The sequence below is a fragment of the Eulemur rufifrons genome, chromosome 28, assembly GCF_041146395.1.
Source record: "Eulemur rufifrons isolate Redbay chromosome 28, OSU_ERuf_1, whole genome shotgun sequence".
NCBI classification, from domain to species: domain Eukaryota; kingdom Metazoa; phylum Chordata; class Mammalia; order Primates; family Lemuridae; genus Eulemur; species Eulemur rufifrons.
This window is the reverse complement of record NC_091010.1, coordinates 12658237-12684473: the sequence shown is the minus strand read 5'-3', so window position 1 is coordinate 12684473 and position 26237 is coordinate 12658237. Positions and strand designations below refer to the sequence as shown.

At 53.1% G+C, this 26237-nt stretch overlaps 1 protein-coding gene across 2 annotated transcripts in view; it reads left to right on the top strand.

The window, feature by feature from the left end:
* Positions 1–26237, top strand: part of GRID1 (glutamate ionotropic receptor delta type subunit 1) — a 680971-nt gene that overhangs the window by 209974 nt on the left and 444760 nt on the right. For both annotated transcript variants that reach the window (XM_069460227.1, XM_069460228.1), the window contains exon 4: positions 4761–4966. In XM_069460227.1, coding sequence (XP_069316328.1) covers positions 4761–4966 — 206 coding nt within the window. The remainder of the gene's footprint in view (positions 1–4760; positions 4967–26237) is intronic.

Here is a 26237-nt window from a genome sequence, read left to right as displayed (position 1 = left end):
GAGGGCCCAAAGAAGCACAGGGTGGCTGGGAGGGAAGAAGTGACCCCGGGGCCTGTCCTGGGGCACTGTCCCAACACATTCTTGTGGGCACGGACTTGCCCACGTTCCCTGAGCTGCCTCCTTTCTCCGGGGAGAAGGACCCCTCTCCTGGGAGCCTCTCCCTGCTGTGCGGTGGCCAGTGCCTTTCCCACAGTTCACGCCTCTCCTCGCAGTCTCAGAGAGCCGGTGGCCGTGGGCCTCTGTCGGGGGTAGGGCTGACGTGAGGCCTGATGTGGCCCCAGTCAGCAGCCCTCCCAGGGGGTGTGTCGGGCGGGGGCAGCTGCATCCATGACGACGGTCGGTCCGCACGGGGAGCTTGCTGGGGAGGGCCCGGGACCAGGTCCAGAATGCTGCGGGAGCCAGGGGACTCCGGGGAGCTCGCTCTGCTGCCCAGGGGAGCAGCCCAGCTCTGTCCCTGCTCTACCCTTTTGGGGGATTCTCTGGAGCAACAGTGGATAGTGGCTCTTTTCAGGGATGGGGTAGGGAGGTGTTGCAATCCTGAAATCTTACAGGGAGGAAAGGACTTTTGTGGGCAAAGTGGGATTCCATGGCCCATTCCCGGGCCATGAGCAGGAGGGCTGGGAAGTTGGCTTGTGCTCTGCGCTGCTCTCTGTCACCTGCTCCCCACCCAGTGAAGCTGACCAAGAGCTTCAGGGAAAGGAGGCTGAGAGTTGACCTCTTCAGCCAAGTGGGAGCAGGTGGCTGTGGCCAGGGACTGTGGTCCCTGGGGAGTGCCGCCTTCAGCCTGCATCACTAATTTCCAGTGAGAGAAGCCAGTGCTGATGGGAGCTTAAACTCTCGCTGATGGCTCAGTCCCGTCAGGAGCTGCCCGAGAAGATGCCAGAAATACAGTAGCCAAGGCTGTGCAGGGGTTCTGAGGGCTTGTGTTCTCTGTGTGTGCATGTCCTTGTGTGTACTTGTGGGTCCCTAGACAGTTGCCACCTGCCTGTGGCACCTGCTATTCCCTGAGGAAATGAAATAGTTCTGTCTATTGCTTTGGTTTTAGGCACAGGGACGTCAGGGAGGAGACTGAAAGGGACTTCATCCCCAGCCTGAGAGGACTGGCCATGCTGGCATGGTGCGTGAGGTCCCCAGGGCCACACAAGTGGCCCTGCCAGACTTGCAGGCCCATGCAAGCCCTCAGGTGCACACACTCATGCAAATGTGCAGAGAGGCACACTCTGCAGACGTGGTCAGTCTGTCCCGTTAGAGACTCACGGTGGCCTTCAAAGGTGGGGGGAGAGAAGCAGGAGCTGGTGCATGGTGGGGCCCGGGTCCCACCTTCATGTCCTGTCAGCTGTGCTCAGATCTGGGTCCTAGCCAAGGCCATTGGGCAGTAAGGACCATTGGTCCTGGGGATGGGGCACAAGTGGCCTGTGGACATGTGGCCTCACCCTGGCTGGCTTGTACGCAGCCTGGTGTGGACGGCGTCGTGGGTGAGCTGTGGTGTGGTGACTTTCTACGGTGTAGGCCCTGTTCTTTCCCTTAGGCTTTCAGGAGCTACACCAGATACAACGCATCCAGTGACCTTGGTCTATCAGTTAGTTATTGCTGGGAAACAAACCATCCCAAAACTTGGTGGCTTAGAACAACAGTCATTTGTTATTTTTTATGAGTTTATAGGTCAACTAGGCTGTGCTGCTCTGGGCTCACTCCTGTGTCTGAGTTTGGCCGGCACGTGGCTGGGGTGGCTGCCTGGGTCCGGCCCGACTCTTCTCCTTGTGTCTGCACATCCCTTCAGTGGCCAGCCCGGGGCTGTGCTCATGGCCGTGGCAGGGTCCAAGAGCAGAAAGGGAAGTGCACAAACACTTATTCAAACCTCTCTGTCTGCATCAAGTTTATTACTGTTCCATAGGCAAAGCAGGTCACGTGGCCCAGGCGGGGTCTTCAAAGAGACAAAGAGCCTGGGAATAGGGAGGCCATTGCAAGGGGCCTGGAGACACCCAGTCAGCCTTTTTTGGGAACATTGTTTACACCGTGCTGGTTAAAAGGTGGTTTCTCCAGGCAGCACTGTGCAATAGGACTTTCTCAATGATCCCTTGTGTATAATCTACCCCTGCACCGTCCAACGTGCTAGCCACCAGCCCGATGTGGCTGTTGAGTAGTTGAAGTGTGGCTAGTGGATCTGAGGAACTGAATGTGTAATTGTGTTTCATTTTAATTAATTGAAGTTTAAATCTGAATAGGCATGTATGGCCAGTGGCTGGATTATTGGATAGCCCAGATCTAGGGGCGAGTCCTCATTGGCACCGTGGAGGGCTGTCGTGTGCCTGGCACTGCAGCCCCCTGCTGGTTCAGGCTTGGGCAGCTGCTTGGTGCTGAGCCTTCTCCAGTTTATGATGGGCAGGTGTGAGCCGTGATGTGCGCCGGGCCTGGGGCTCATGCCAGCACTGGGTGTTTCTAGGTGGGTCTCCTGAGCCCTCTGCACATTAGCCCTGCCTCTCCCTCTGATCGGTTCAGAGGGGGTCATTAACCTCTTCATCTTTTCTTTCAAGAGGCTTTGGGGCTACGGATCTCCAGGGTTCTAAGCAGAATGAGGGGGATCGAATGGCCTCTCTGGGAGCCCAAGAGTGTTGGGTGTTGACATTCTGGGGCCTGGGTGCTGGGGCAGGTGTAGGGCACTGTGTGGTCCTCAGCTGGTTCCCTTTCCTCATTTTGGGGGAGCCCTGTGCAAGGCCACCTTGTCCTAGCCCTGGGGCTTGGTAGAGATGGCTCTTCCTGCTACCTGGCATCTCCTTCCTGTCTGACTTGGTAGGCAGAGCAACACCGAGACCCCTGTGATTTGCCGAGCAAGTGGGTTTGGGTGCTTGGCTGTGCTCCAGGGGCCAGGCTGCGGACAGGCAAGGGCAGGCCGAGGTCAAGGCTAGCTTGCAACACGGAGGCCGTGGGCTTGAATGTCAGTCACACACCTGCCATCTCTAGAAGGGCTCCCAAGGTTCTCATTTGGACACTGCTGTGCCTTCCCTGTGGACCATCAAGAGGTTGGCTCCCTGAGACACAAGCAGGTGGCCGTCACGGGAACTGTGGTTCCTCAGAGTCCTACGAAAATGGTAGTTGGTGAATTTTATCCCCATTTTACAGAGGAGCCCTTCAGGCTCCAAGAGGACGGGTGATTTGCTGCAGTGTTTAAAGGACTGTACTAAGTCCTGAGTGTCAGAGTTCATGGCAGGTGCTCGGGCTTGGGACCAGGAGCCCCCAATGCCAGACAGCCATGGTGCTCTGCTGTCTGCCCTGCCACCGTGTGTGGTTCTTCATGATGGCTCCGATCACACAGTCCTGCTGGAACTAGACTTGCCGGTGAGCCCATCCTCCTGCAAGACAGGCAGCCTGGGGACCCCGGCAGCAGCTTGCATGGTCCCTGCTCAGGGAGTCTGTGGAATGGACACAGAGAGAAAGTTTTGGAGAGGAACTGGTTGGGAACAAAATCTGGTTGAATCAGCAGTTGGCTTTGATTTTGATTCTCTGTGACTAGATGGGCTGGGCTGTGCCTGTGGGCACCCAAGGTGTGGGGGGGTAGAGCTCATGGAATCTGGGCAGACCCAGAGCATCCTTTGGAGAGTGTGACTCAGGTACGGGTCTTGCTTTCGGGAGGTGCAATGCAAGGATGGGTCAGATGAAGGAAACACCCGAGCTTTGAAAAAGTGGCCTATGGGTGGAAACTTTGGGCTGCGAATGCCCCAGCTTAGGCAAGAAAGGGAATTCATTGGCTCATGGAATGCAACGTTCAGGACAAACAGGCTTTAGACACAGATGGACACAGAGGCTTCAATGATGTCATCAGGACTGTGTCTTGCTCTTAGACCTGCTCGCCTCTGCTGGTTCCATTCATAGGCATCTCTCCCTTTGGTGAAGCCAGATGGCTTTGTAGGGCTGCTGCTAAGAAAAGATTTGGGCCCTGGTTAAAAAAAATTCAGCCCCCCCTCCCCACCCACCCTCACAAAGATAGGTCTGTACCAGTGAGCAGTAAAGTGGGGCTCCAGGTTCCCCTCCGACCTCCATCCCCTGGTAGTTGGTTCTGGCAAGCCTCTGTCCCAGGAGTGCCACCAAAGTGCCAGAATGGAGTCTTAGTGGGCCACCGTGGGCCTCCCGCCCATCCCTGAACCAATCAGCATGTGAGCTTCTGATTGGACGGGAGGTGATAGTCACCCCAGCTGGGAAGAGGTGGGGAGAATGTTTCATCAAGGAAAATCAGGTCCCCGAAGCAAGACAGGGTCCCAAGCCTCAGGGCGGGGGTGCTGTGGTGCAGGCTGTGCGGTCACAGGATTGGGATAGGCAGTTCCTGAGGTCGGACCAGCCCCTTCATGACAGTCCGTGGCCTCATGTCACCCTTGAGGGTCAAGAAGCCTCAGCTGTGTGGAGCAGCGGGGTGGCGGGGCCAGGGCCCACCAGCACACGTAGGCTGGAGGACAGAATTGCGGGGACTGGGCCCGCATGGGGAGAGAAGGGGGGCTCATCGTGAATGGCGCGTTCTGGCCACAGGACTTGGATGGCAGAATGGGCTCACCGTGGTGCGAGGTGGTCACTCAGGCTGGGCACTGGTGAGGACTGTTGGGTCTAAATGGACATCCCACACCCTCTGTTCAGGGGACTGCTGAGGCAGACTGGAGCCCTCGTTTCTGGCGGTGGCTGCATGGGTGGGGAGCGTGACAGTCAGACACCTTCCTCGGCGCCCTTCCCACTTACAGACGATTCTCTCCTCCTCCTCTTCTCCCGCTGCTCAGATATCCGTGGGCTCCAAAGCTTCCTGGACCAGGCCTCGCGGCTGGGCCTTGACGTCTCTTTACAGAAGGTGGACAAGAACATCAGCCACGTGTTCACCAGCCTCTTCACCACTATGAAGACGGAGGAGCTGAACCGCTACAGGGACACGCTGCGCCGCGCCATCCTGCTGCTCAGCCCGCAGGGAGCTCACTCCTTCATCAACGAGGTAGGTCGGGGGGCCCGAGCTGCAGGGCCTGGTGCCCAGGGCGCCACAGGGCGTGGCCCAGGTGGGCTGCAGGGCGCCGTCCTCTTGTACACAGCTGAAACGGACGCGGGCCTGTGGGTGCTCGGCCCATAGCACACCGCCACGAAGGGGGAAACGCTGAGCATGACTTGGCTCCTGCCTGGTCCCCGACAGGTGGCCCAGGGCCTGCCCAGAGTCCGAGAGGCGGAGGGGCGGCCCGAGGGAAGCCTGCCTACAAGGCACCGCCAGAGATTTCTGAGGCAAAACTCAGGCTGGTTCTATTTTTTCTTTTTAATTTTCCTCTCTTTGTTGACAGGTGTAAGCTCTAGGGATAAAATACATTTCCAGCTCTCTGCAGAGGTGGGCAGGTCTGCCTGGGGATTTGTTAGCACCTGGAGGAGGTGTCTGTTGCATACTGTCACAGGATACATTCTGCATGCTTATATTTTTGGTGCTTGGACTAATCAGTATTTGTTTCTTTTAAAAACATCTCTGTTAGGGGTTGGGACCTTCTAATGAAGACAGGGTCCACTAGTTCAACAGAGAATCCATTAATCTGAGAACATACAAACTAGAAGTACTCTATGAGCTGGCTGCTTGGTGCTGCCCCAGCGGTCTAATCGCAGAGATGTGACAAGCTGGGGTTGGCAGGTCTCTCTCTGGCCCGGGCGGCCTTGTGGCGGGGGCCGTGAGCTGGGGGTGTGGCGTTCCTGGGAGCAGGGCGGACTGAACGGGTCACGGGGCAGCCAAGTGCTCCCTGCAGATTGTCCGAACGACTGAACCACCTTGTCCTCTCTGATTGAAAGTAGAATGAAGCATTATGCTAATTTCGTCTGCCATAGTTTGCCTGCTTACTCTGCTCCCCTCTAATTGATTATTACTCAAAATGCTGCCTCATGCATCAGGAGCCAGCACGAAGCCCACTGCTGGAGAACTGAAAATTCGGAACGCTTAATTTGGTGCAGTTGGCTGGCAGCCCCGGCGCGCTTGGCCAATCCGGCCAATCTGGCTGACCGGCTCCCGCTGGTGGTCAGCCAGGCTGTGAGGTCCCCTCGGTCCTGGGCACTTTCACCAGAGCACGTCTCCCTGGATGAAGTGATTGAGGCCACTGATGGGCAGCCTGGGATCAGCAGCACCAGCGTGTCCTTCTCCGAATGTGCCTGCGAGCACGTTTGCCAAAGTCCGCTCACACGACTCTTTTCTTCTTGCCAGACACCCCCAGCGGGGGTCCGATCTGGTGATGGTGTCTGTTTGGGTATCGCCAGCCTCCTTCCTTCTCTCCTCTTTCTTCCTCTCCTCCTTGCCACCGCTCTGCTGTGGGGGTTGGGAGTGGAAAGGAGTGAACAGATTTGGGATCAAGTCCCAGCTCCCCCACTTACTATTCGTGTGACCTTGGGCAATTTGCCTCACCGTCTTAGCCTCAGTTTCTTCATCTGTAGCGTAGGGATGAAGGAGACGACAGCCAGGACAAAGCATTTGGCACAGCTTCTCGAGAAGCATTAGTTTTCTTTTCACTGCACATATTCATGCATTTCCCTTCCAGAGGAATCCAGCCCCTGCCTGTTTCTGGGCCCTGTGAGGATTTAACACATAACTAAGACTGGCCTAAAGATGTTATTTCCTGGTGGTTAATTATGCAAACTCTTGCGGTGCTGGATACGCTTGGCTCGGCTCCGCCTGCCTTCCGGGGGTCCCTCCGGCTGTGTTTGCAAAGCCTTCTGGTTGCTGGGTGCTTTGGGGCTGGGGATGGCTCCAGAGTGGCCACTCTTAGAGTCAGTTAGCCAGTCCCTGGGTGTGGTGGTGGGAGACCGAGGGGAAAGACGACATCTGGACCGTGGCCAACTGCCCCCACTGTTGTCCTCAGTTCCAGTCGATGAGAGTCCTGGTCTCTGGTCCCATGTGCCTGCTGGTGGGAGGGGAGAAAGCCTGCGGTGGGTGGGCCTGTCTCTTTGTGTGCATTCTCCAATCCTCACACTTTGTAGGTGAGGAAACGGAAAAGCTAAAGAAGTTAAGTGACTTGCTTAAGGGCACACAAATAGCCACTAAGGGACTGAAAAAGATTCAAGTCCAGGTGTGACCCTCCCGAGCCCTGTCCCCCAGAGAACACGATGCTGCACTTGCTGGAGTGGCGGGGGGTGGGGGGGGGATGCGGCTCCGCTGCTTCTGGCAGAGTCTGCAGAGGTTTTTAGGGTGCTTATGCGCAAAGAGTTCTTTTTTTTTTTTTTTTTTTTTTTTTTTTTTTTTTTTTTTTTTTTTTTTTTTTGTTGATGCTTGAACTTTAGCTTTATTTTCTCTCATTAAAGACACATAATTTCTTTAAAATGCCAGAATATGCCTGTATGTATGCTCTTTCTGTCATAATATATTTACATGTTATAGTAAGTTGATTAGACTGATTATTAGATTGCATTTAGACTGTGGCTTTACCATTCTATTCTTTTTTCTGAATATTCTTGTGGTCCAATTTTTAGATTTATATCATTTTCTCGTATATATAAATAATGTAGCTTTTGATAGAACCACATTCTTTAGATTTTTCTCAATAATATAGAATTATTTATTGATGATAAATCTGGTTATTGTGAGGAATCAAAAGTATTTCCCTACACTGTCTAAACAAGTTAGTCAACAAGCTAGATAAGTACTGTCAATATGAAATGTATATACAGCAATAAAACTATTTTCATCTGTGATACCTAAAAAAGTAGCATGTAGTTCAAAATAAAGTTTTGTAGTTGTGTTTAGAACAGTGATATTACCTAAATGTGATGTGTTGGTGTGCAGACCTAATTTTTACACTGTACTTATTTTTAAAGATACACTTTTTTCCCCTGAATTGCTGCTACCTCTTATACTAGCATTTGATAAAATGGAAGGAAGATAAGGAATAAAGTAGTTTGAAAATCTTGTTTATGTTACTGCTGTTTCATTCCCTGGCCTTCAGTTTTCTCAGCCATAAACATAACATACTAATATTTTTTTTTTTTTTTTTTTTTTTTTTTTTCAGAATCAAAGAGTCTAACAGTATATCTTGTTAGATACAGTATGTCCTCATAATGTATACATTATTTCTTGTACAATGATATGAAATAATATGGGAAATATTCATGATAAATTATTAAGTGAACAGTGCAAGTTAAAAACAATAGTTTCATATTTTTTTTTCCCCACCCCCCCTTTCCCGAGTCAGCACCTTCAAGTGTTACCACTCCCCAAGCGGTGCGCAATGCACTCATTGTGTAGGCATACCCCCATCCCCTCCCCCACCCCCCACCTCAGTCTGATGTCCAATTGGTGTCGTTCCCAGATTTGTATTTAGGTGATGATCAAGGAAACCAATTTTCTGGTGAGTACATGTGATGCTTGTTTTTCCATTCTTGGGATACTTCACTTAATATAATGGGTTCCAACTCTCTCCAGGAGAACCATAGAGATGTTGTATCTTCATCATTCCTTATAGCTGAGTAGTATTCCATGGTATACATATACCACAGTTTACTAATCCAATCATGTATTGATGGGCATTTGGGTTGTTTCCACATCTTTGCTATTGTGAATTGTGCTGCTATAAACATTTGGGTACACGTGCCTTTGTTACAGAATGACCTTTTTTCCTTTGGGTATATGCCCAGTAATGGGATTGCTGGGTCAAATGGCAGGTCTACTTGAATCTGTTTAAGATACCTCCATAATGCTTTCCACAGAGGTTGCACTAGTTTGCAGTCCCACCAGCAGTGTATTAGTGTTCCTGTCTCTAAGAGTTCTAACATATCTCCTAAGTGTGGTGGGGAAGGACTCTGGACTTTGGAGGTGACCACGAGCTGTCTGAGTGGCTAGCCCAGCAGGTCCCCTAGGAGACACCCGGGAATGCCGTCCCTGCACGGAGGCTTTGTCACTGCCTGGAGGCGTTGCTTGGGTTTCTTGAGCAGACTGGACCAACTTCCTCTTTGTTGTGACAAGGATGGACAATACTCACAAGGGAACCCACTGCCAGAGCATGTCCTGAATTTTCTGAAACTCAAAACACCGTTATGGAGAAGTAAATGGCCTCTCAGCCCCCACTGCCATCAATTATATTTAATAAGTCAACATCGTGCTGGATCGGGGATGGCATGGATGAGCTGCGGTGGGCGTGGGCTCCGTGGCCTTCCCAGCGGTAACTTCTCCCCTGCCCTGCTTGAAAGGCCTGCCAAGTGGGAGCGAGTGAGGAAGACGGACCTGCCTGACTCTTTGACATTTTGCTAAATGGCACCGATTCTCTGGGCGGCTCTTGGCCTGGAGGGTACCTGGCACCCTCTGAGGTCCCACTTCAGGAGGGGCCGCAGGTCTGGGGATCCTGGCCTTGGCAGTGGGTGGGGGTAGGGGCTGCAGCAGGCTGAGGCTCTGGGGCCTCTCTAGGGCCCTGTGGGCTGGTGTGACAGGCCCCACCTCAAGACCCCTCACCAACTGTCACTCTGTCTTGATTCCACGCGCCCTCCTCTGAGACCTTCCCCACAGTCTTAGCCACCACAGCAGGGCGTCATCTTACAAAGGTGCTGAGAGGCCGCCCGTGGGGAGGCTGGGACTGGGGGTGACAGCACTCACATCTCCTGGTCCCAGGCCTGGGCCCACCGTCAGAGTTGCTGAGGGTGCAGGCCATGGAGGGACCCCCTCCTCCAGTGGGGCTCGTTTCTCTCTGGGCTTGGCCTTGGAGCTCTCTGTGAGGGTGGGTGGCTCTTTGCAGTCACTGGGGAGTGGACTGGACTCATGGTGTCTTCAGCTGGGCCTCGCTTCTCCTCTGGGCCACTGGCTGCCAAAGAGGGCTTCAGTGGGCAGTGACAAACACCTGTGACGTTCTCTCATGCAAGCCTGTCAGCTGAGTCACCAGCCTGGAGGTGGGGTGGCCTCTGCACTCCAGGGCCATGGGATTCCTGAAGGGACCAAGGCAGCGGCTGCTGAGAGGGGCCAAGGGCAGAGGCCTTGATCTGGGAGTCCTGCGGTGGCTGCCGGAGCCTTCTCCCTCCTGCTCTTGCTTTCTCCGGCCACTTCTCCAGCGTTTAATGAGCCCTGGCCTGTGCCCAGTTCTGTGCTTTCATAGGGCTCCCAGCTTGGTGGGCCGGGTAGAGGTGTGGACAAACCCCTTCACCTGCCATGCAGAGGTGTGGGCTGGGTCTTGTGAGGGCACCGAGGATGCAGGAGTTTCTCTGGCCATGAAGAGCTGGGGTGGGCAGAGGGACAAACGTCCCGGAGTAGGTGGCACTAGGGCTGGGTCTACAGGAATGCGCTTGCACTAACCCTGTGGACAGGGAGGGAGGGGGGAAGGGGGGTCAGGAGACCCCGGTGTATTCAGGGACGTGTGTGCATGCAGTTGCAGCCATGGGTGTGCAGGACAGGGAGTGTCTGGAGCTGACTCTGGGATGTCAGCAGGAAGGGCTCCCTAGTTTGGGGTGAGGAATCCAAACTTCAGGACTGGTTTATTCTTGGGGTCCTTTTCAGGGTGTCAGAGATTAACAGCCTGACAATATGTGTTATTGTGCTTGTTCTTCTCTAGGTCAGGTTTGAGGGAGAGACTCCAGTGCACAGTCTATTTTGGCCCTGGGCTTGGGATTCGATCCATCTGTCCATCTGTCCATCTGCTCATCCATCCTTCCATCCATCCATCTTCCACCCACCTAGCAAGTGGCACTTGGGAGCCTCCTACGAACCAGGAACCATGTTAAGTGCTGAGTGGATCACCAAGTGCACGGGCGGTGCCTCCCCGACACTAGCCATGACATCGAAGGTTATGGCACACGCCATGGCCACAGCTCTGCTGGGCATTCCCAGGGGCTGGCAGAGAGGCTGTGCCCCAGGGCTGTTGTCCACTAGGGCCTCTTCTGAGAATGTGTGGGCATTCGGGGGACACCAGGACTTTGTCCTTTCACCTCTCATTCACAGTTTCCACCCCTCTGTCTCTACTGTGCAGAGGCCTCTCTCTTTCCTTTGGTTTCCTCAGAGTTTCTCTCCCTCCCAGTCTTTTGTTTCACTGGAAAGAATAAAAAAGTTAAACTATCTGAAGCCATTTGTGTACCTTATGGAGAGGAGTTGCTGCTCCTTTTCCCCCAGGTCGTGAGGAGACAGGTGCAGCCTGCTCAGCCCTGGCGGCCCGGGCACCGTCCGTTTCTGTGTCCTGCAGATGTTGGGCCATCTGTGCCTCCCACTAGAATGTGACACCCTCAGGGCCAGGAACTCTGTGGCATTCGCCATTTTATCTTCCAAGAGCAGCATGAGGCCTGGTCCACAGCAGCTGTTGAGGGAATAAATGAATGGATATTTTATATTTCATATCTTCAATAGAACGGGCCTAAAGCTAGGTTTTTTTGTGTGTGTGCCTTGGTTGTCTTGTTGGCTGGTCAAAAGGCCAGCCTATCAGCAAGGGTTTTGTCTTAAAACTTTGGCTATCAGGAAGGCTTAAGTTTGCCTAAGAACTGTGTCTTAGGCCTGGGTGGTCAGCGAGTGGGGTCTTGGCTCCTCCTGCAGGTGGGACGATCCTGAGCCCAGCTGCAGCATGTGGCAAGGAGCACAGGGTGCCAAGATGAGTGCACTGGGGCGGGGGGGGGGGGGGTTTGTGGAAGGCAGTGCAGGCAGGTGTGGGAGCCCAGGCATGCACGTGTGCACACACAGACACAGGCTGATCCAATGATACAACCAAACAGCCACATCCACTGGTACAACCAGACCCTCAGACCAGCACAGCCCAACAGCTCAGACACACACACAAACACATGTACCCGTGTGGGTCCTTGCATCAATATGCACACACTCATCTACCAGGATGATGGCATGGCTGGTGGCAGAATGGTCTGGGGAGGGCATTATGTAGCTGGGAAAGAAATGGCGGTTACCCAGTGACAACTGCAGCAGGTGGCATTGACCTCTGCACTTGGATACCCGCGACCTCTTTCTGTAGAGAGGAGAATGGGAGAAAGAACAGAATAGCTGGCTGGCAGGACAGCTTCCCATTGCTCTGGGAGTGGGCGTCATCTTTCACTGGAGTATGTGAGAATGACAGGACAAAGGCAGAAGGGGCCACTCACGGTACTGCCCCTGCTCAGATCGCCTTCCCAGGTGTGGAGTGTGGCTGGAGGCCAATTTAACCCTTTGTAGAAGCACCGGCTGGGTTAACTCCCGGCTGCAAATCAATTGCTGCTCAGAGTTTGCTGCAGTGAGTTAACCTGTGCACAGGTTCCACAATTTCAATACAAAGACTGTGCTTTTTAATACATTTATAGCAAAGGTAAATGAAGTAATGGCAATGTTCTGTTGTCCCACATGATATATGCAAATATTTCTCACTCCAACATGGTAAATCTTTAGCAGATGACTTTATCACTCAGAGCTAGGATAATTCTGTGCCATTTAAGTATCATTTACCGGAATATTTTAAATTACTAATTAATTATAGAAGATTAATTTTTAAATATGGCCCCACATTTGCATTTAATTATATCCTACTGTTTACAGATTTTAAAGCCTTAGCACTTTAGCAAAAGTGCTTCCAGTCTGAGAAATTCATATTTTCTTTTAGAAATTCTTAGAAATGAGATCACAAGGAAGAGATGTTTTCTAGAATTAGTTCTGGTGGGTTTGGAACTCAGTGGCTGCAAGACGCAGCCAGAACTGGGGCCTGGCTGAGATGGGGAAGGGAACAGAGAGCTGTCCTGTTGGGCCTGTGTCCAAGACTCCATATGGCCGCTGTCCCCTTCCGTTTCTGTCCCCACCCTCTTGCTCATCCTTCCAAATCCCTCTCGTGCTGGGGAAGCCGCTGTGAGCTCCCTTCCTGAGCACCAGCCAGCACTGGTCTTGCAGGCCTCTGGAGTCCCAGCCCGTTGCCCACCCTCTGTGACAGCCCCGTTACCTCCCGCAGTGCCTGCAGCAGCCTGAATGCACCTCCATCTTCACCTCGTCCCAGAGCCAGCCCTGCACGCATCGCTTGTACTGTGACCCGGGAGTGTTGAGGGCAGGAACTGGGTCCTCCTCGCCTTTGATAGTCACCTTTCCAAGGCCTGTGCGTGATGCTTGGCAAATGGACAGACGGTGGGTGGGGCCCCAGGAGCACTGGCTTCTGCCCCCAGGCCAACGTTGTCTAGAACTTGTGCCCAGTGGGCAGACGAAATACATCCTTAATGCTCCAGCCAAGTGGGGACACCTGAAACACTGTTTTGAAAGAATTTAACGTCTGATTTTTGGTATTTCGAAGGAGCATCCCAGCAATCATCGAAGGAAAGCTCCTGAGCGCCGCTAGGCTTTCTGCGGCTGATTTTCTGGTCGAATGTCGTTCTGTTCCGAGTTACATCGTCAATCGTGCCGTCCCGTTCCCGGTGCCCAGGGATGCTGAGGGCCTTGCCAGGGCTGCTGGGAGGCCTGTCTGCTCCTTCCTGGGGTCACAGAGAGGGGCCGGGAACCTGAAGCGTGGGCCTGGAGACACCTGGTGTTCCTTCCTTCCTTCGTGGGTCATTAAATAGCTGAGCAAAGCGTCAGCTCCTCCCTGCAGAGTCTCTGTGGCTTATTAGCAGGTAGCCCCTTTGGCAGGGGAGGCGGCAGGCATGAGAAATAGGCATGTACAAAGGGAGGCGGCCTGCAGCAGCTGAAATGGCTCAATTACCCTTTCTTCTCCCCAGATCTCCAAGGGCATTCAGCTTGGGGGGCCTCCCCTGAGGTGGTGAGTCAGCCTGCTGTTGACTGAAGGGCTGGATGGGGGGTCCCCCCTGAGAGGAAGCCGCAGGAAGGCAGGGGGTGGGGGGTGGCGGTGTCAGGAGAGGCAGAGGTGAGGAGAGGTTATCCAATTGGTGTGAATTCATCTCAGAGAAGCTGTGCCGTGCAGCCCACATCTAGTGCCATCCTCTGCATGTGGCGTCCCCCAGACAGAGCCCTCACTGGGTGCTGGCCATCTGTGCCCGAGCTGCCAGTCCCCCTGGGGAGGAGAAGGCCCCTGCATCAGTTAGCTGCTGCAGGATAACAAGGCAGCCTGAAACGCAGTGTCGTGAAGCAGTGGGCCTGTGTTATTCATCAGCCTCCTGGTCAGCAGCCCTGGGTCAGACTCGGTGGATCTCAGCTGGGCTGTCTCATCCAACTGGGCTGGCCAGCTGTCAGCTGGGGGGACGGGTGACCAGGCCATGGGTGATGCCTTGTCAGGCACACTAGCCCAGCCTTCTTCATACGGCAGCAGCGGAGCTCCACGACAGCAAGTATGAGTGTTCAGGGCTGCTTGAGGCCCAGGCCCAGACTTGGTGTGCTGTGGCTTCCGCTGCAATCTCTTGGCCACCAAAGCAAGTCACGAGGTCAGCCAGACAGGTAGGGGAAAGAGACTCCTGTGGATGGGAGACTCCTGTGGATGGTAGACTCCCCTTGAGGGGGAAACCACACACACAGTCACCTTGCAGAGGGACTGGTCGCAGCAGGGGTGGGGAATTAGGACCATTCTGTAACCCCTCCGCCATCATCCCAGGGTGCAGTTGGGCTTCCCGGGAGGAAGCAGGTGGCTACCAGGTCTGCAAGTGACCTGGGGTTTGGTGTTGCTCAACCTTTGGCAGGGGATGTGGAACAGAGTGAGGGATGGCCTCTGTTTATCAAATTCGGCTCATTCACACCCATAAACTCAGCTAATCTCAACAGTGCTGGAGGGAAGGGCTGGGACGGAGTTTGGAGACTGCCGGGATTCCCGGATTTGCTCAAGGCCCTGCAGATGAGTCACAGAGCTGGGCTGTGGATTCAGAGCCCCTGACTCAAAGCCCAGCTCTTTTCTACTTCGTGCCATGGGGAGGAGGCTTGTTGCCCTGACAGGCCAAGGGAAAGCCCATTTTCATCCTAGAATGTCACACGGAGCAGATTTGGTGGACATTGTCCTGGAGGAGCAGGTGGGCCATGGGAAAGGGGGCCGGACCTCTCTGGGTTCACCTGGGGATTAGGGACACCCTCGGACTTTGTCTGCCAACACACCTGCAGAGAGCACAGGGGATGGGTGGGCTGCCGCTGCCTCCCCATCGACAACCAGAATGGTGGCTTCCATGGGACCCCGGGCACCAGAGAGCACGAGAGCATTTTACTGAAGCCTGTCTGCGGGCAGGGAAGGGCGGAGTTCCAGACAGACCCAGCCCCACTCCTGCCCTCCGCCTCCCCTTGCAGCTTTCTGGGCGGTGGTTCCCCGGCTGCACACTGGAGGTAGTAATACTCGACTCCTGGGGATCTTCTAAGAATTAAGCACAGGGTATTAGGGGTGCAGGGCTCCCTCTTTCCTCTCTCACTGTGCCTGACATGGCACAGGCTCTAAGAAGGTGCCCACTGTCTGGTGTGAATGGGAGGTGGAAGAGTGTCAAAGGCATTGAGAAAAACTAAACATCCTCTGTGACCCTGCGCAAGGTCAACGTTCCAGATTTGGCGATATGCTATTGGTTGACACCAGGCTTTGAGCAGGTGACCTGTGGCTGAGTCGGTCACCTCAGTCGGCCTAGGAGAGAAGTGGCCAGGCTGGTGGCTGTCACCACGTGTGTCTGCTCCTCATCTCTTGCTGTTGCCGTGCAGCGTGTGGTGTGGCGTCGCCCTTTCCGTGGTGTGTTACCCTCACATCTGCAGTGTCACCTGTGTGCGCTGTGAGTGACGTCAGGGAGAAGGCAAGGAACAGGGGCTGTGGTCCCCAATCGGAGTCACGGAGCCTGGTGAGGAGGGAGTTGCTGCAGGAGACAAGCGTGACAGTGTGAGCAGGAGAACCACATGCGCACCCCAGCCCCATCCGGGACGCACTGGGTACACTGGGGGTGGGGAGGGCAGGTGATGGGTTTCCTACCACAGGGGGGTGTAGGACTTGAACCATTTTAATTTAAATAAGGAGAGACAGGGCAGTGCACCCAAGGGTGTCCTCTCCTCTCCTTCCTCCCTCACCCACCCCGCCTGTTCTCTTCCTCGTGGAGGAAATCTCAGGCTTCTAGATGCTCAGCTGGGGACACAGTGGTGCTTTCTCCAGGGCTGGGCTGCTGGTGGCACAGAGGAAGGGGCATTGTCTTTGGAGCAAACAGACACCGGCAGCCCCCAGCTCTGCTGTTGGTGCCGTCTTGCCGAGCCTGCTTACTGGCCTGTGCATGGGATATGAATACCTTCCCGGGGCTGCCATGGGAATTCAATGAGATAAAGCTCAGGAGAGGGCTCTGCCAGTGGCACTTTCATTGTTGTGTCCGCGGATGGTGTTTAGAGCTGACCTGGGGCGGTTGGGGTCAAGGGCAGAAGTGTCGGTGTCTCGGAGAAGGGGAGCAGCGGCTGGCCTGGCAGCAGGGCGGCTCTCCACTCCCTCTGTGTGGGAAGCACAGCTCCCAGGGCCGAGTGATGGAACCAGGCCTGGGGAGCACCTAGGGGTGGCGAAGGGACGGGGCTTGCAAAAGGTGACAAAGTGCTCACGGCCCTCAGCTGGCCAAGCTGGGGTTGGGGACTGGACCGCTGTCTGGCTCTCAGCTGGAGAGGACATTAGTCCATGGGGAGGGTGCCCAGTGCCCCCGGGGCTCCGGATGCTGGCTGGGTGCTGACTGGTGCTGCTCAGGAGCAGGGTGGGAGTTTGGAGGGCACTGCCCGTCTGAGCTCTCATTGGGCCATCTGAGCAGGTACAGCTGCTGGTGGCTCTTAGGGTTGCTGGGCCAGTAGAAGGAGGGACAGACACTGGTGCTTTCTGCCTGTAGAGTTACTCTCCGGACGAGAAGGCATTTCTCAGCAGCCTGTTGGTGGCCAGCCTGCCACTGAGACAGATGGGCCATCCCTGGACTTCTTGCGCTAGGTGCTTTGAGGGGTAAAAATGTGGTCCCTTCCCCTAAAGAACTGCCAAGCTACACTAGAGAGAGGAAGAACTGTGAGCTGTGAGGACCCAGCTGGAGACAGCTCCGGGCCTAGCAGAGCAGGGTGGGGAGGGGCTGGATATCTGCTGTTCTCTCTGCTCTGGGAGGCCGAGGGGGCCCATCAACTGCCTGGGCAACTGCACAAACTACTGTTGGAGAATTCTGTAACTTGGGGCTTTTGAAGACAACCAAAGGGTCAGAGAAGAATGGCTAAAGCCATCCTTTGGAGTGACAGCCAGGTCATAAATCCAGATGCCTTCAGCCTACACACAGGGATAAGGTAGAGAGCAGGTGAGCTATGAGCAACTGCAGGCACCCGGGTTCCCGTGAGAGGGCTCCGTGTGGTCACTGTTTCTGGTGTCCCAAGAGGAGCCAGAAATCTAGATTTTCTGTGAATGTCTTAATTTTTAAATGTTTGTAACGAATTATAAAAATTTTAAACTCTTTTTTGGCCAGCTCTGCCTGTGGTAGGGCTGATAAGGCGTGTGGACTGCCAAGTGGCAGCGTCTGATTCGTTGCTTACACACTGTCAACTTGAGCTTATTAAATATGGAAACAGTATGACGAGAACCCTGTTCCCCAAGGACCCGCAATCATCCTTAGCGCGGCGGCCCTGAGAGTCCCTGTGTTTTCCCTTGGGTCTTCAAGGTACCCATTGCGTTTTCTGTGATCAGTACGGGACATGGCTGAGCTGTCTTAGGTTCTCCTTTGTACAGTGACCCTTGAACATGTGGGGTTTAGGGGCACTGACCCCGGTGCTGTTGAAAATCCACGTAAAACTTTTGACTCCTCTGAAACTTATCTACTAATAGCCTATTTTTGACTAGCACCCTTACTGGTAAGACAAACAGTCAATTAACACATTTAGTATGTTTCTTTGTGTTATATACTGTATTCTTACAGCTAGGTAAGCTAGAGAAAAGAACATGTTATGAAGAAAATCGGAAGAGAAAATATAGTTACCTATTCGTTTAGTGGAAGTGGATCATCGTAATGGTCTTCATCCTCCTCAACTACAGATTGAGTAGGCTGAGGAGGAGGAGGAGGAGGAGGAGGAGGAGGAGGAGGAGGAGAGGGAGGGGTTGGTCTTGCTGTCTAAAGGGTGGCAGAGGCGGAAGGAGGGGCGGGGGAGGCAGGCACATTCGGGGTAACTTGTATTGAAAAAATCCACTTGTAAGTGGACCTGTGCAGTTCAAATCCGTGTTGTTCAAGGGTCAACTGTATTTGCAGGAATTTTTGTTCTTATTATCCGTCATTACTCAAAGTCCACACTAAATGCTAACTAAGCTCTTTAGTAATTACAGGCATCTTTGGTCTTTCCTGTGTCAAGGTCAGCTCTTTAGATAGATGTTTTCATTGCTGTTGGTTTGCGCCCTCTGACAATACTGCGGCTAGTTGTTTGTTATCCTGGGACTGGCAGCTTTCTGTTCATGGGTCTTGTAGCTTTCTCCTTTCTGCATTTGGAGCACACGGCCCTGCCAGTTGCCTCTCTGTTCTGGGCCGGTTTTGGCCTGCCTGATCTTTTAGCACGAGGAGTAGCTTCCTGTTTAAGGTCTAAGTGGCACAGGGCTTGCCCAGTGGGAAAGCCAGCCCTTTGGCACTTAAGCGGTTCTATTAATACGTTTTACTGCCAGACTTTATTCCCCCAGTTCCTGCTGTGGGTGCAGCATCTCAGAGAGCCTGACTAGGGCAGGGCTCAGGCATCACTGCCGTGGGCTGTGGCCTCAATTTTCATGTTTTTCTAAAACCACATCTCATTTGCAGGGAGGGACCAACCTCGCCTCTCACCATGCGGAGTAGGTGCTCAGCAAGTCACCGAGTGCACCAGCCAGGCCTTTAAGGAATTGTCCAGTTCCCCATGTCATACTCAGCAGCTCTCCAGAGCCCTGGGCTAACGTTCGCACAAGCTCCTGACCGGACTCTGTCCCATTCCCTGTGTGACTGTAGGGCACTGCCTTGCCCCTCTGGGTCTCAGTTTGCCTGTCTTGAATGGATCAGATATTAATTGAGAAGCTAATATGAACCAGGCCCTGGTCTAGATCCTGAGGCTGTAAAGGGACTGAGCCAGACAAGTTCCTGGTCCTTAAGAGGTGACATCTTAGTGGAGGTGGGGGTCAGGCACTAAACAAACAAGTGAATAAACCAAAAGTAATTCAGGTAGTAATAACTTCCATGAAGAAACATATGACAAGGTAAGAAGAGAGTGGTTTAGGGTGGTGGTCAGGGATGACGATGCCAGTGAGGAGGCATTTATGGAGAGAATGGAAGAATGTGAGGGGGTCCACCAAGCAAGATCCGGCTGCAGAGATTTTAGCACCTGGCATAGCATGTGCAAAGGTCCTGAGGCTGGAATGAGCTCAGCATGCTGGGGGATGCGTGAGGAGGAGGGTGTGCCTGGTGCTAGGTGATCTAGGGTGAGGGTGGTGGCATGGGAAGGTGGGGAGATGTCCCGGGTCAGAGCACTGGGGGCCTCTCTGGCCATGGTCGGATTTTGGACTTGGTTTCAATCTAATGGGAAGTCACTAAAGCTTTGTGAGCAGGTGAGTGGCATGTTGTGGAAAAGGACCAGGATGAAGGTGTTGTCTCTGCCATTCTCTGACTCTACAGCAAGTAGCTCAGGGACACGGAAATTCTAAGAGAGTGGCAATTCATAGCTGCCAGTCCACAGGGAGCTGATACTTGTGGAGCTGAGCATGGCTACCCGGGAGGTGCTGCCTCTGCTCTCTCTGCTCTCTCCGCTTGCTGGGACCAGAGGGAGGGCACAGGTCCCGGAGGGGCAGCTCCCTGCACTCAGGCTGCCTGCCTGGGCCCTCGGTGTGGGAAATCAGACTGGGCCCTGCTTTGCGTCTTGCTGAGCGAGTTTGCGGGCGTGAGCTCAGCCTGCTGGCAGCCACCATGGCGGCTTCCTGCGAGCAGCAAGTAATCTGCCTAAAGAGCTTTGCACGTTACTAATGTGTGTGCAAATGGGCCTGCCTGGCTGCTCCAAGGACTCTCCTCCTGGCAGGGCTGCGAGAGGACATGCGCTTTGCAGGTGTGTCTTCCCTCGTTCCTTCCGCAGGGGATTCTGGGAAGCAGATCGACAGTGACCAGCCCCAGCCACAGTGCACCTTTCCTCAGTCTCCCCAGGCGTTCTGTTTGCGCTTGTGCCGATAGGCAACAAAGCAGCCCTGCCGCGTGTGCTTGCCTGTGCACACGTGTGCGTGGGTGCAGAGTTTGCGCGTGTGTCCCGTCTCTGGGAGCCTGCTTCCACGCTGGCCTCTGAACCTGTGCGGGGCACCCCGCCCCACCATAAAGGACTCCTCGGCGTGGTGGAGATGGTGATGCGGGACCCCACCCCCAGCGCATCCCACCCTTCATTGCTCCCAGCTGTTTCCCCTCCACAGTCAGCATCACCTGGAGGTTCCAGGCCGTGGCCCTGTGGCTGCAGCTCTGACCACTGCTCCCTGGGTCTGGGCTGCAGCTTTTCCCTTAGGCTAGGGTGGTCCCCCTTCCCCTCCTGTGTCCCAGTAGACACTAGTCCTAACCACCCCCGCTCATTCCAGAGCCCCCAGGGCATTTGCAGTGTTGGGGTGGAGGAGTAGGCAGGCCTGGCTTTGCACGGGGCTAAAAGCATTACACGACTGGATTCCTAACTCAAGCAGCTGCCTGGCACCTCCTCAGAGCTGGGCGCCTCTCGGAGCCTTTCCAGTGATGCCTAGGTCTCTTGACTCTCCTGCCATAGCTCTGAAGACCTGGGTCTCTGGACTCTGGACTTGACCCCTGCCAAGGCCAAGGGAGGGCACTAACAAGCTGCGGTAGGTGAGTTCTAGACCCCGCTCCCCGTCTCCAGCCTTCCCTCACCCCCTTCCACGTCCAGCTGGGGTGCTCATGTGCTCAGACCCTGGGGCTGCCCTTAGGGTTAGTCCCGTTAGGGGTAGCAATAGTGGTCCAGGCACAGTGGGAGACCTCAGAGCAAATTAAAAGATGAGAAAAAGCAAATTATCTGTGTAACGGGGAACACTATTTGCATATTTCATTCCGTGATCAGTTTAAAAATGTCATGACTTTTTTTTTTTCCCCCCCTGTGAGGGGCAGCGTCCTTTCACATCTGGCTAGTTTTAGCTTCCAAATGAAGGTAGGCAAAGGGAAGTTATACAGGCTGTCCAGGCACCCGGCTGGGCTCCAGAGCCCCAGGGAGAGGCTGAGCGGGGAGATTTCGGCCCCAGGGCTGTGCATCCCTCTTCCAGCCCTTGGGTGTTTCTTCCCACAAGGACGGAGCCGTGCCCAGGGAGGCCGTCTGCCCTCGGGACACAAAGCACATGCAGCCCTGGCTCATTAACTGCTCTAAGTGACTGTGCAGGGAGGATCCTGCTTCTCTGAGAGGGTCAGGCAGAGGGGTCTTGGCCCTGGCTCAGCATGGGACACCTGTCCACAGGTGGGAGGCAGTGGGGATAGCAGAAAGAACAGGGGTTTGGTACATAGTAAGTGCTCAGTAAAAGTCCCTGGTATTACTGTGCTGGTAGTGATGATGCTGATGATGGCGATGACGCTGTGGTGGTGATGGTGATGATGGTGGTGAAGATGAGGATGGTGATGATGCAGCTTTCCATCAGAAACACTCTGCCTCTGGCATCACCTTTGTCTTGCTTGGAAACACAAGTAACCCAGAGGTCTCAGCTCAATCCTATAGGGCCCAAAGACTATGGGTGGGCAGGAGGTAGGGGCGAGGACTCCTTGCTGTGTGAGGTCAGCAGGGGTCAGGGGATCCCAGGCTCTGTGGTTGCGGGGTCTGAATGAATATTTCAGGAAGATGTTTGAGCCAGGAATGCCAGCACCTTGGGGAAGGGACAGAATATCCTTCTCTGCCCAGAGGGGCATCAGGGCTATGTGGGAAGCTGAAGTTTGCTGCTGGAAGAAGGATCTGAGAGCTGTTTGTTTACTGCAGCGGCTCTATGTTGGACCTTTGTTCTGGTTGTTTGTTGCTGTGTGAGAAACCATGTCAAAACTTAGTGGCTTGAAACCATCATTTTATTCTCTCTCATGTTTTCCTTGAGCCAGAAACTTGTTAAGGGTTCAGCTAGGTGGTTTTGGCTCAGAGTCTGTCGTGTGGTTCCAGTGAGATCTGGAAGGGCTGGAGAAGCTGGAGGCTGGCTGGGCAGTCTTCCTCTTGGTCTGTCTGAACACGCTAGTTTGGACTTCCTCACAGCATGGCTGCTCAAGGATGCTAGGACTTCTTGCAGCCTACACTGAAGCTCAGGCCTTCAGCGCAAGGGCTCTAGCAAGTCAGGAGGCATCGTGGGCCTGTCTGTTCCAGACTCCTGGCGGGGTCCATGGGTGGGAAGAGTGGCCAGGGTGAGGGTACTGTGTCCAGTGCTAGGCTTCTGTCTTATGAACATTCATAATCCTGCCATTTGAGAATGGGCTGAAGGTAACTGACAGGAAGTGATGTTTTTGTTAAGATGCAGAATGAAATTGCAATCTACAGGGACAGGGCCGAAGCAGGGCTTGTGAGGTGTCTAGAGCGGAGGGTGTAGTAGGGAGTGGGGGCCTGGCGGGCTTCTTGGTCCACAGCGGCTCAGTGTGCCCTCCCTGACTCGCAGTGTGTCTCCACCTTGGCGGAGCTCCTTGTGCATTTGGAGGGAAATGGAGGTCGCGAAGAGATGTGTGACTCAGGGACCTCCCAAAGGACCTGGGCAGATCCCTCCAGAAACTCTCAGGGCCATGCGTGGTCTGCAGTAGGGCATGTGAGTGGCAGCCCGTGCCAGGGCCAGGTGTGTTGGGAGCCCGGCCCCAGGCCAGAGAGGAGGCGTGCTACGTGCAGGACAGCAGCAGCCAGCAAACCAGATGTTCTCCTTGGCATCGCTTCCCCCGTGACAAAGGCACTTCTCATCAAAAATTGGTAATTCTAAGCCCGGTAGTCACAGAGTTAGAGAATAGTTACATTGAAGGTGATATTTAATATTTATGTTCAAACTGGCAATACCTTGACATTAATTATCCTGTTATAATTGAATCTAGTAATCCATTACATTGCCATATAATGGATGTGGTTATATAGGACTCTAGTGAGGATAATGGAGTGCTGAGAAGCAGAATTTGTAATTTAAAACCCAGGAACAAAGGCCCTGGATTGTTGGCCATGATTTTTCACGCCACCTTTTTTCCCCAAGTCATTTACTCATCATTAAATAAACATTTGTTGAGGATTGGCACTGGAGAGACATAGGGGAGAGCATTGTCTGTCCTTAGGGAAAGGAAGCTGTCAGTGACAATACAGGATAGATGTCAGTGCCGGAACTATGGGGGCGTCCCCAAAGCCAACATGTCCATCCTGGTCGAAGAAGAGCTTTCTGTAGGAAGCAGTGTCTGAGCTGAGTCCTGAAGGACAGGCGAGAGCCAGGCAGGGGCACGACTGGGGCAGCAAGTGGCCGAGTGGACGGCCAGAGCATGGACGGCCAGAGCATGGACGGCCAGAGCGTGGACGCTAGAGGAAGAGCTTCCAGGAGAAGGAGCAGTAGGTGTTTGAATATGGCAGCATCCAGAGAGGCGTGTGGAGAAGGAGTGGGAGGGTGGGCTGGGAAAGGACCCCGTATGCCATGCTAGAGGCTGGCGTCCGTCTCTAGGCAGTGGGAGCCATCACAACATGGTGTGCCTGTCACGTCTGTGTTCCTGAAAGCTCTGGGTGGCCTCAGCAAACAGGACGGATTGGATGGGGCCCTGGGGCCAGGGAGGAAGGGCGGTGCTAGTGCTGAGTGAGTGCCGACATGGAGTCGAGTAAGGCAGGGGTAGCTGGGGAGGAGGAGACACACTTGAGGACTATTCTAGATGTGTATTCTATTGACCTTAGAGCGAGCCTCAAGTTTATTTTGAATAAACTTTAAATTTTAGAATTATTTTAGATTTATAGAAAAATCATGAGGATAGTACCGAGTTCTCATATACCCTGTACCCAGCTTTCTCTATTATTAGCTTTTTACATTAGTACATTTGTCACAATTAATAAATCAATGTTGACACATTATTAACTGAAGTCCATTTTTACTTTCTTACTTTCTACTCAATGTCCTTTTGTTTTGTTTCTATTGTTTTTTGTTTCCATAGCCTATCCAGAATAGCACATTGCATTAGTCGTCCTGTCTCCTTAGGCACCTCTTGGATGTGATCATTTCTCAGACTTTTTCTTAGCTTTTCATGACCTTGACAGTTTTGAGGAGTGCTATTCAGGTTTTTTTGTAGAATTCCTCTCAATAGGGAGTTATCAGATGTTTTTCTCCTGATCAGACTGAGGTTATGGGTTTGGGAAGGAAGGCCATGGAGGTAAAGCGGTGTTCTCGTCACATCATGTCAAGGGGACATGCTATGAACATGACTTATCTCTGTTGATGTTGACCTTGATGATCTGGTTGAAGTAGTGTTTGTTGGCTTCCTCCACCATAAAGCTAATCTTTGTTTCCCCCTTTCCAAACTGTACTCTTTGGAAAGATCTTACCATGTGAGATCACTTAGAGAGTGATCACGTAAAGAGTGGAGAGTTATGTTCCACCTCCTTGAGGGTGGAGGGTGGAGTATCCACACTCATTGTCTGGAATTCTTCAGCATGGGAGATTCTAATTCACTTTTTGAAGGGCAAATTAGTTGTGGTCTGTGAGTTTGGTGGTGGCGGTGATGGTGATGGTGGTGATGGTGATGGTGGTAGTGGGGGTGGTGATGTCAGTGGTGATGGTGGTAATGATATTGGTGAGGTTGGTGATGCTGCTGCTGCTGCTGGTGATTGTGGTGGTGATCATGGTGTTGGTGTTGGGGGCGGTGGTGATGGTGGTGATGCTGATTGTGGTTATGGTGGTTGTGGTGGACAGGCTGACAGGGGAGGCCTCAAAGTTTCCTTGAGAATCATTTTTGGGCCACCTCTGCCCCTCTGAACCTCACTCCAAGGGACAGTCCACTTGGTGGTAGATTGAAGACTTAGGCTGCATCCTGGGCTCCCAGGTGAGTAAGGCTCGGCCTCCTCTTTGGTGAGCCTTAGCCCCTGGCCACACAGTCTGACCTGAGGCTTCTGGTGCTCCTGTCCTCATGAATAGAAGAAGACCATTTGATTCAAATTAATCGGATTCAAGGAAAACCTGCAAGCATTTTTGCATGTTCCCTTCTGACCTTGATGAGTCAGACACATTCTCAGGCCTTGAGAAGCCCACTGCTTGTGGGTGACCATCTTCCTCCCATAAGCAGTCTCCAGCCCTTTGGCCTCTCTCTTAGACAAGCTAAATTTGGTCAGTTGCTTGGAGAGGGCAACTTCTCATCCCTGGGCTCTTCCCTGAGTGATCTTTTGAGGAGCTGGGGGAGAGAGCAGCATCGTAGCTGTTTAGGTGTTTGCCTGACAGATAGTAGGGGTAGAGATATTGTAGGCTTGGCCTCAACATTCCTCAACTCCTTCCAAATAACTATTCTTCATGTTGTTTTATTGTGTTTTTGTGAAATAAATTTTTTTTTTGAGACATAGTCACCCTGGGTAAAGTGCAGTGGTGTCATGATAGCTCACTGCAACCTCAAACTCCTGGGCTCAAGCGAACTTCTTGCCTCAGCCTCCTGAGTAGCTGGGACTATGTAGGTGTGCACCACCACGCCTGCCTACTTTATTCTGTTTTTAGTAGAGATGGTGTCTTCCCCTTGCTCAGGCTGGTCTCATACTCCTGACCTCAAGCAATCCTCCCACCTTGGCCTCCCAGAGTGCTAAGATTACAGGCGTGAGCCACTGTGCCTGGGCAAAATAAAATTTTATATGCACTTATTGACTATAGCCAAGAAGGTGACAACTGCGTTTGGTTGATTTTTCTGCTCCTTATTCCTAACCTGTTAGAAGATAGACAGTGTGTATTGCTTAAGGACAGGGATACCTTCTGAGAAATGTGTGGTTAGGCGATTTCGTTGTACAAACATCATAGAGTATATGTGCACAGACCTAGATGGTATAACCCCTACACATCTAGGCTATATGGTATAGCTTATTATTTGTAGGCTACAAACCTGTACAGCATGTTACTGTACGAATACTATATGCAGTTGTAACATAATGGTATTTGTGTATCTAAATATGTCTAACTGGAAAAGGTACAGTAAAAGTTAAGTACTATAATCTTATGGGACCACGCACGTATGCGATCTGTTGACTGAAACATCATCACGCAGTGCATGACTGTACACGTTTTGGCCTCCCACCGTAACAGCCTGGCAGGCTGCTTCCGACAGGAGCAGCTAGGAGCGTGCTGGCCCGGTGTGGTGGGGTAGCTGGCTCTGTTAGTCCTTTTCAGCAAGGAGATCACTGCGAAGATTAGTAGAATGGCTAAGCAAATGGGTCTGGAATTAACCTCAAGTTGGAATCCTGGCTCACCACCACTTACTAACTGTAGAAACGTAGCTGAATGCCTCACTTTTCTAACCTGCAA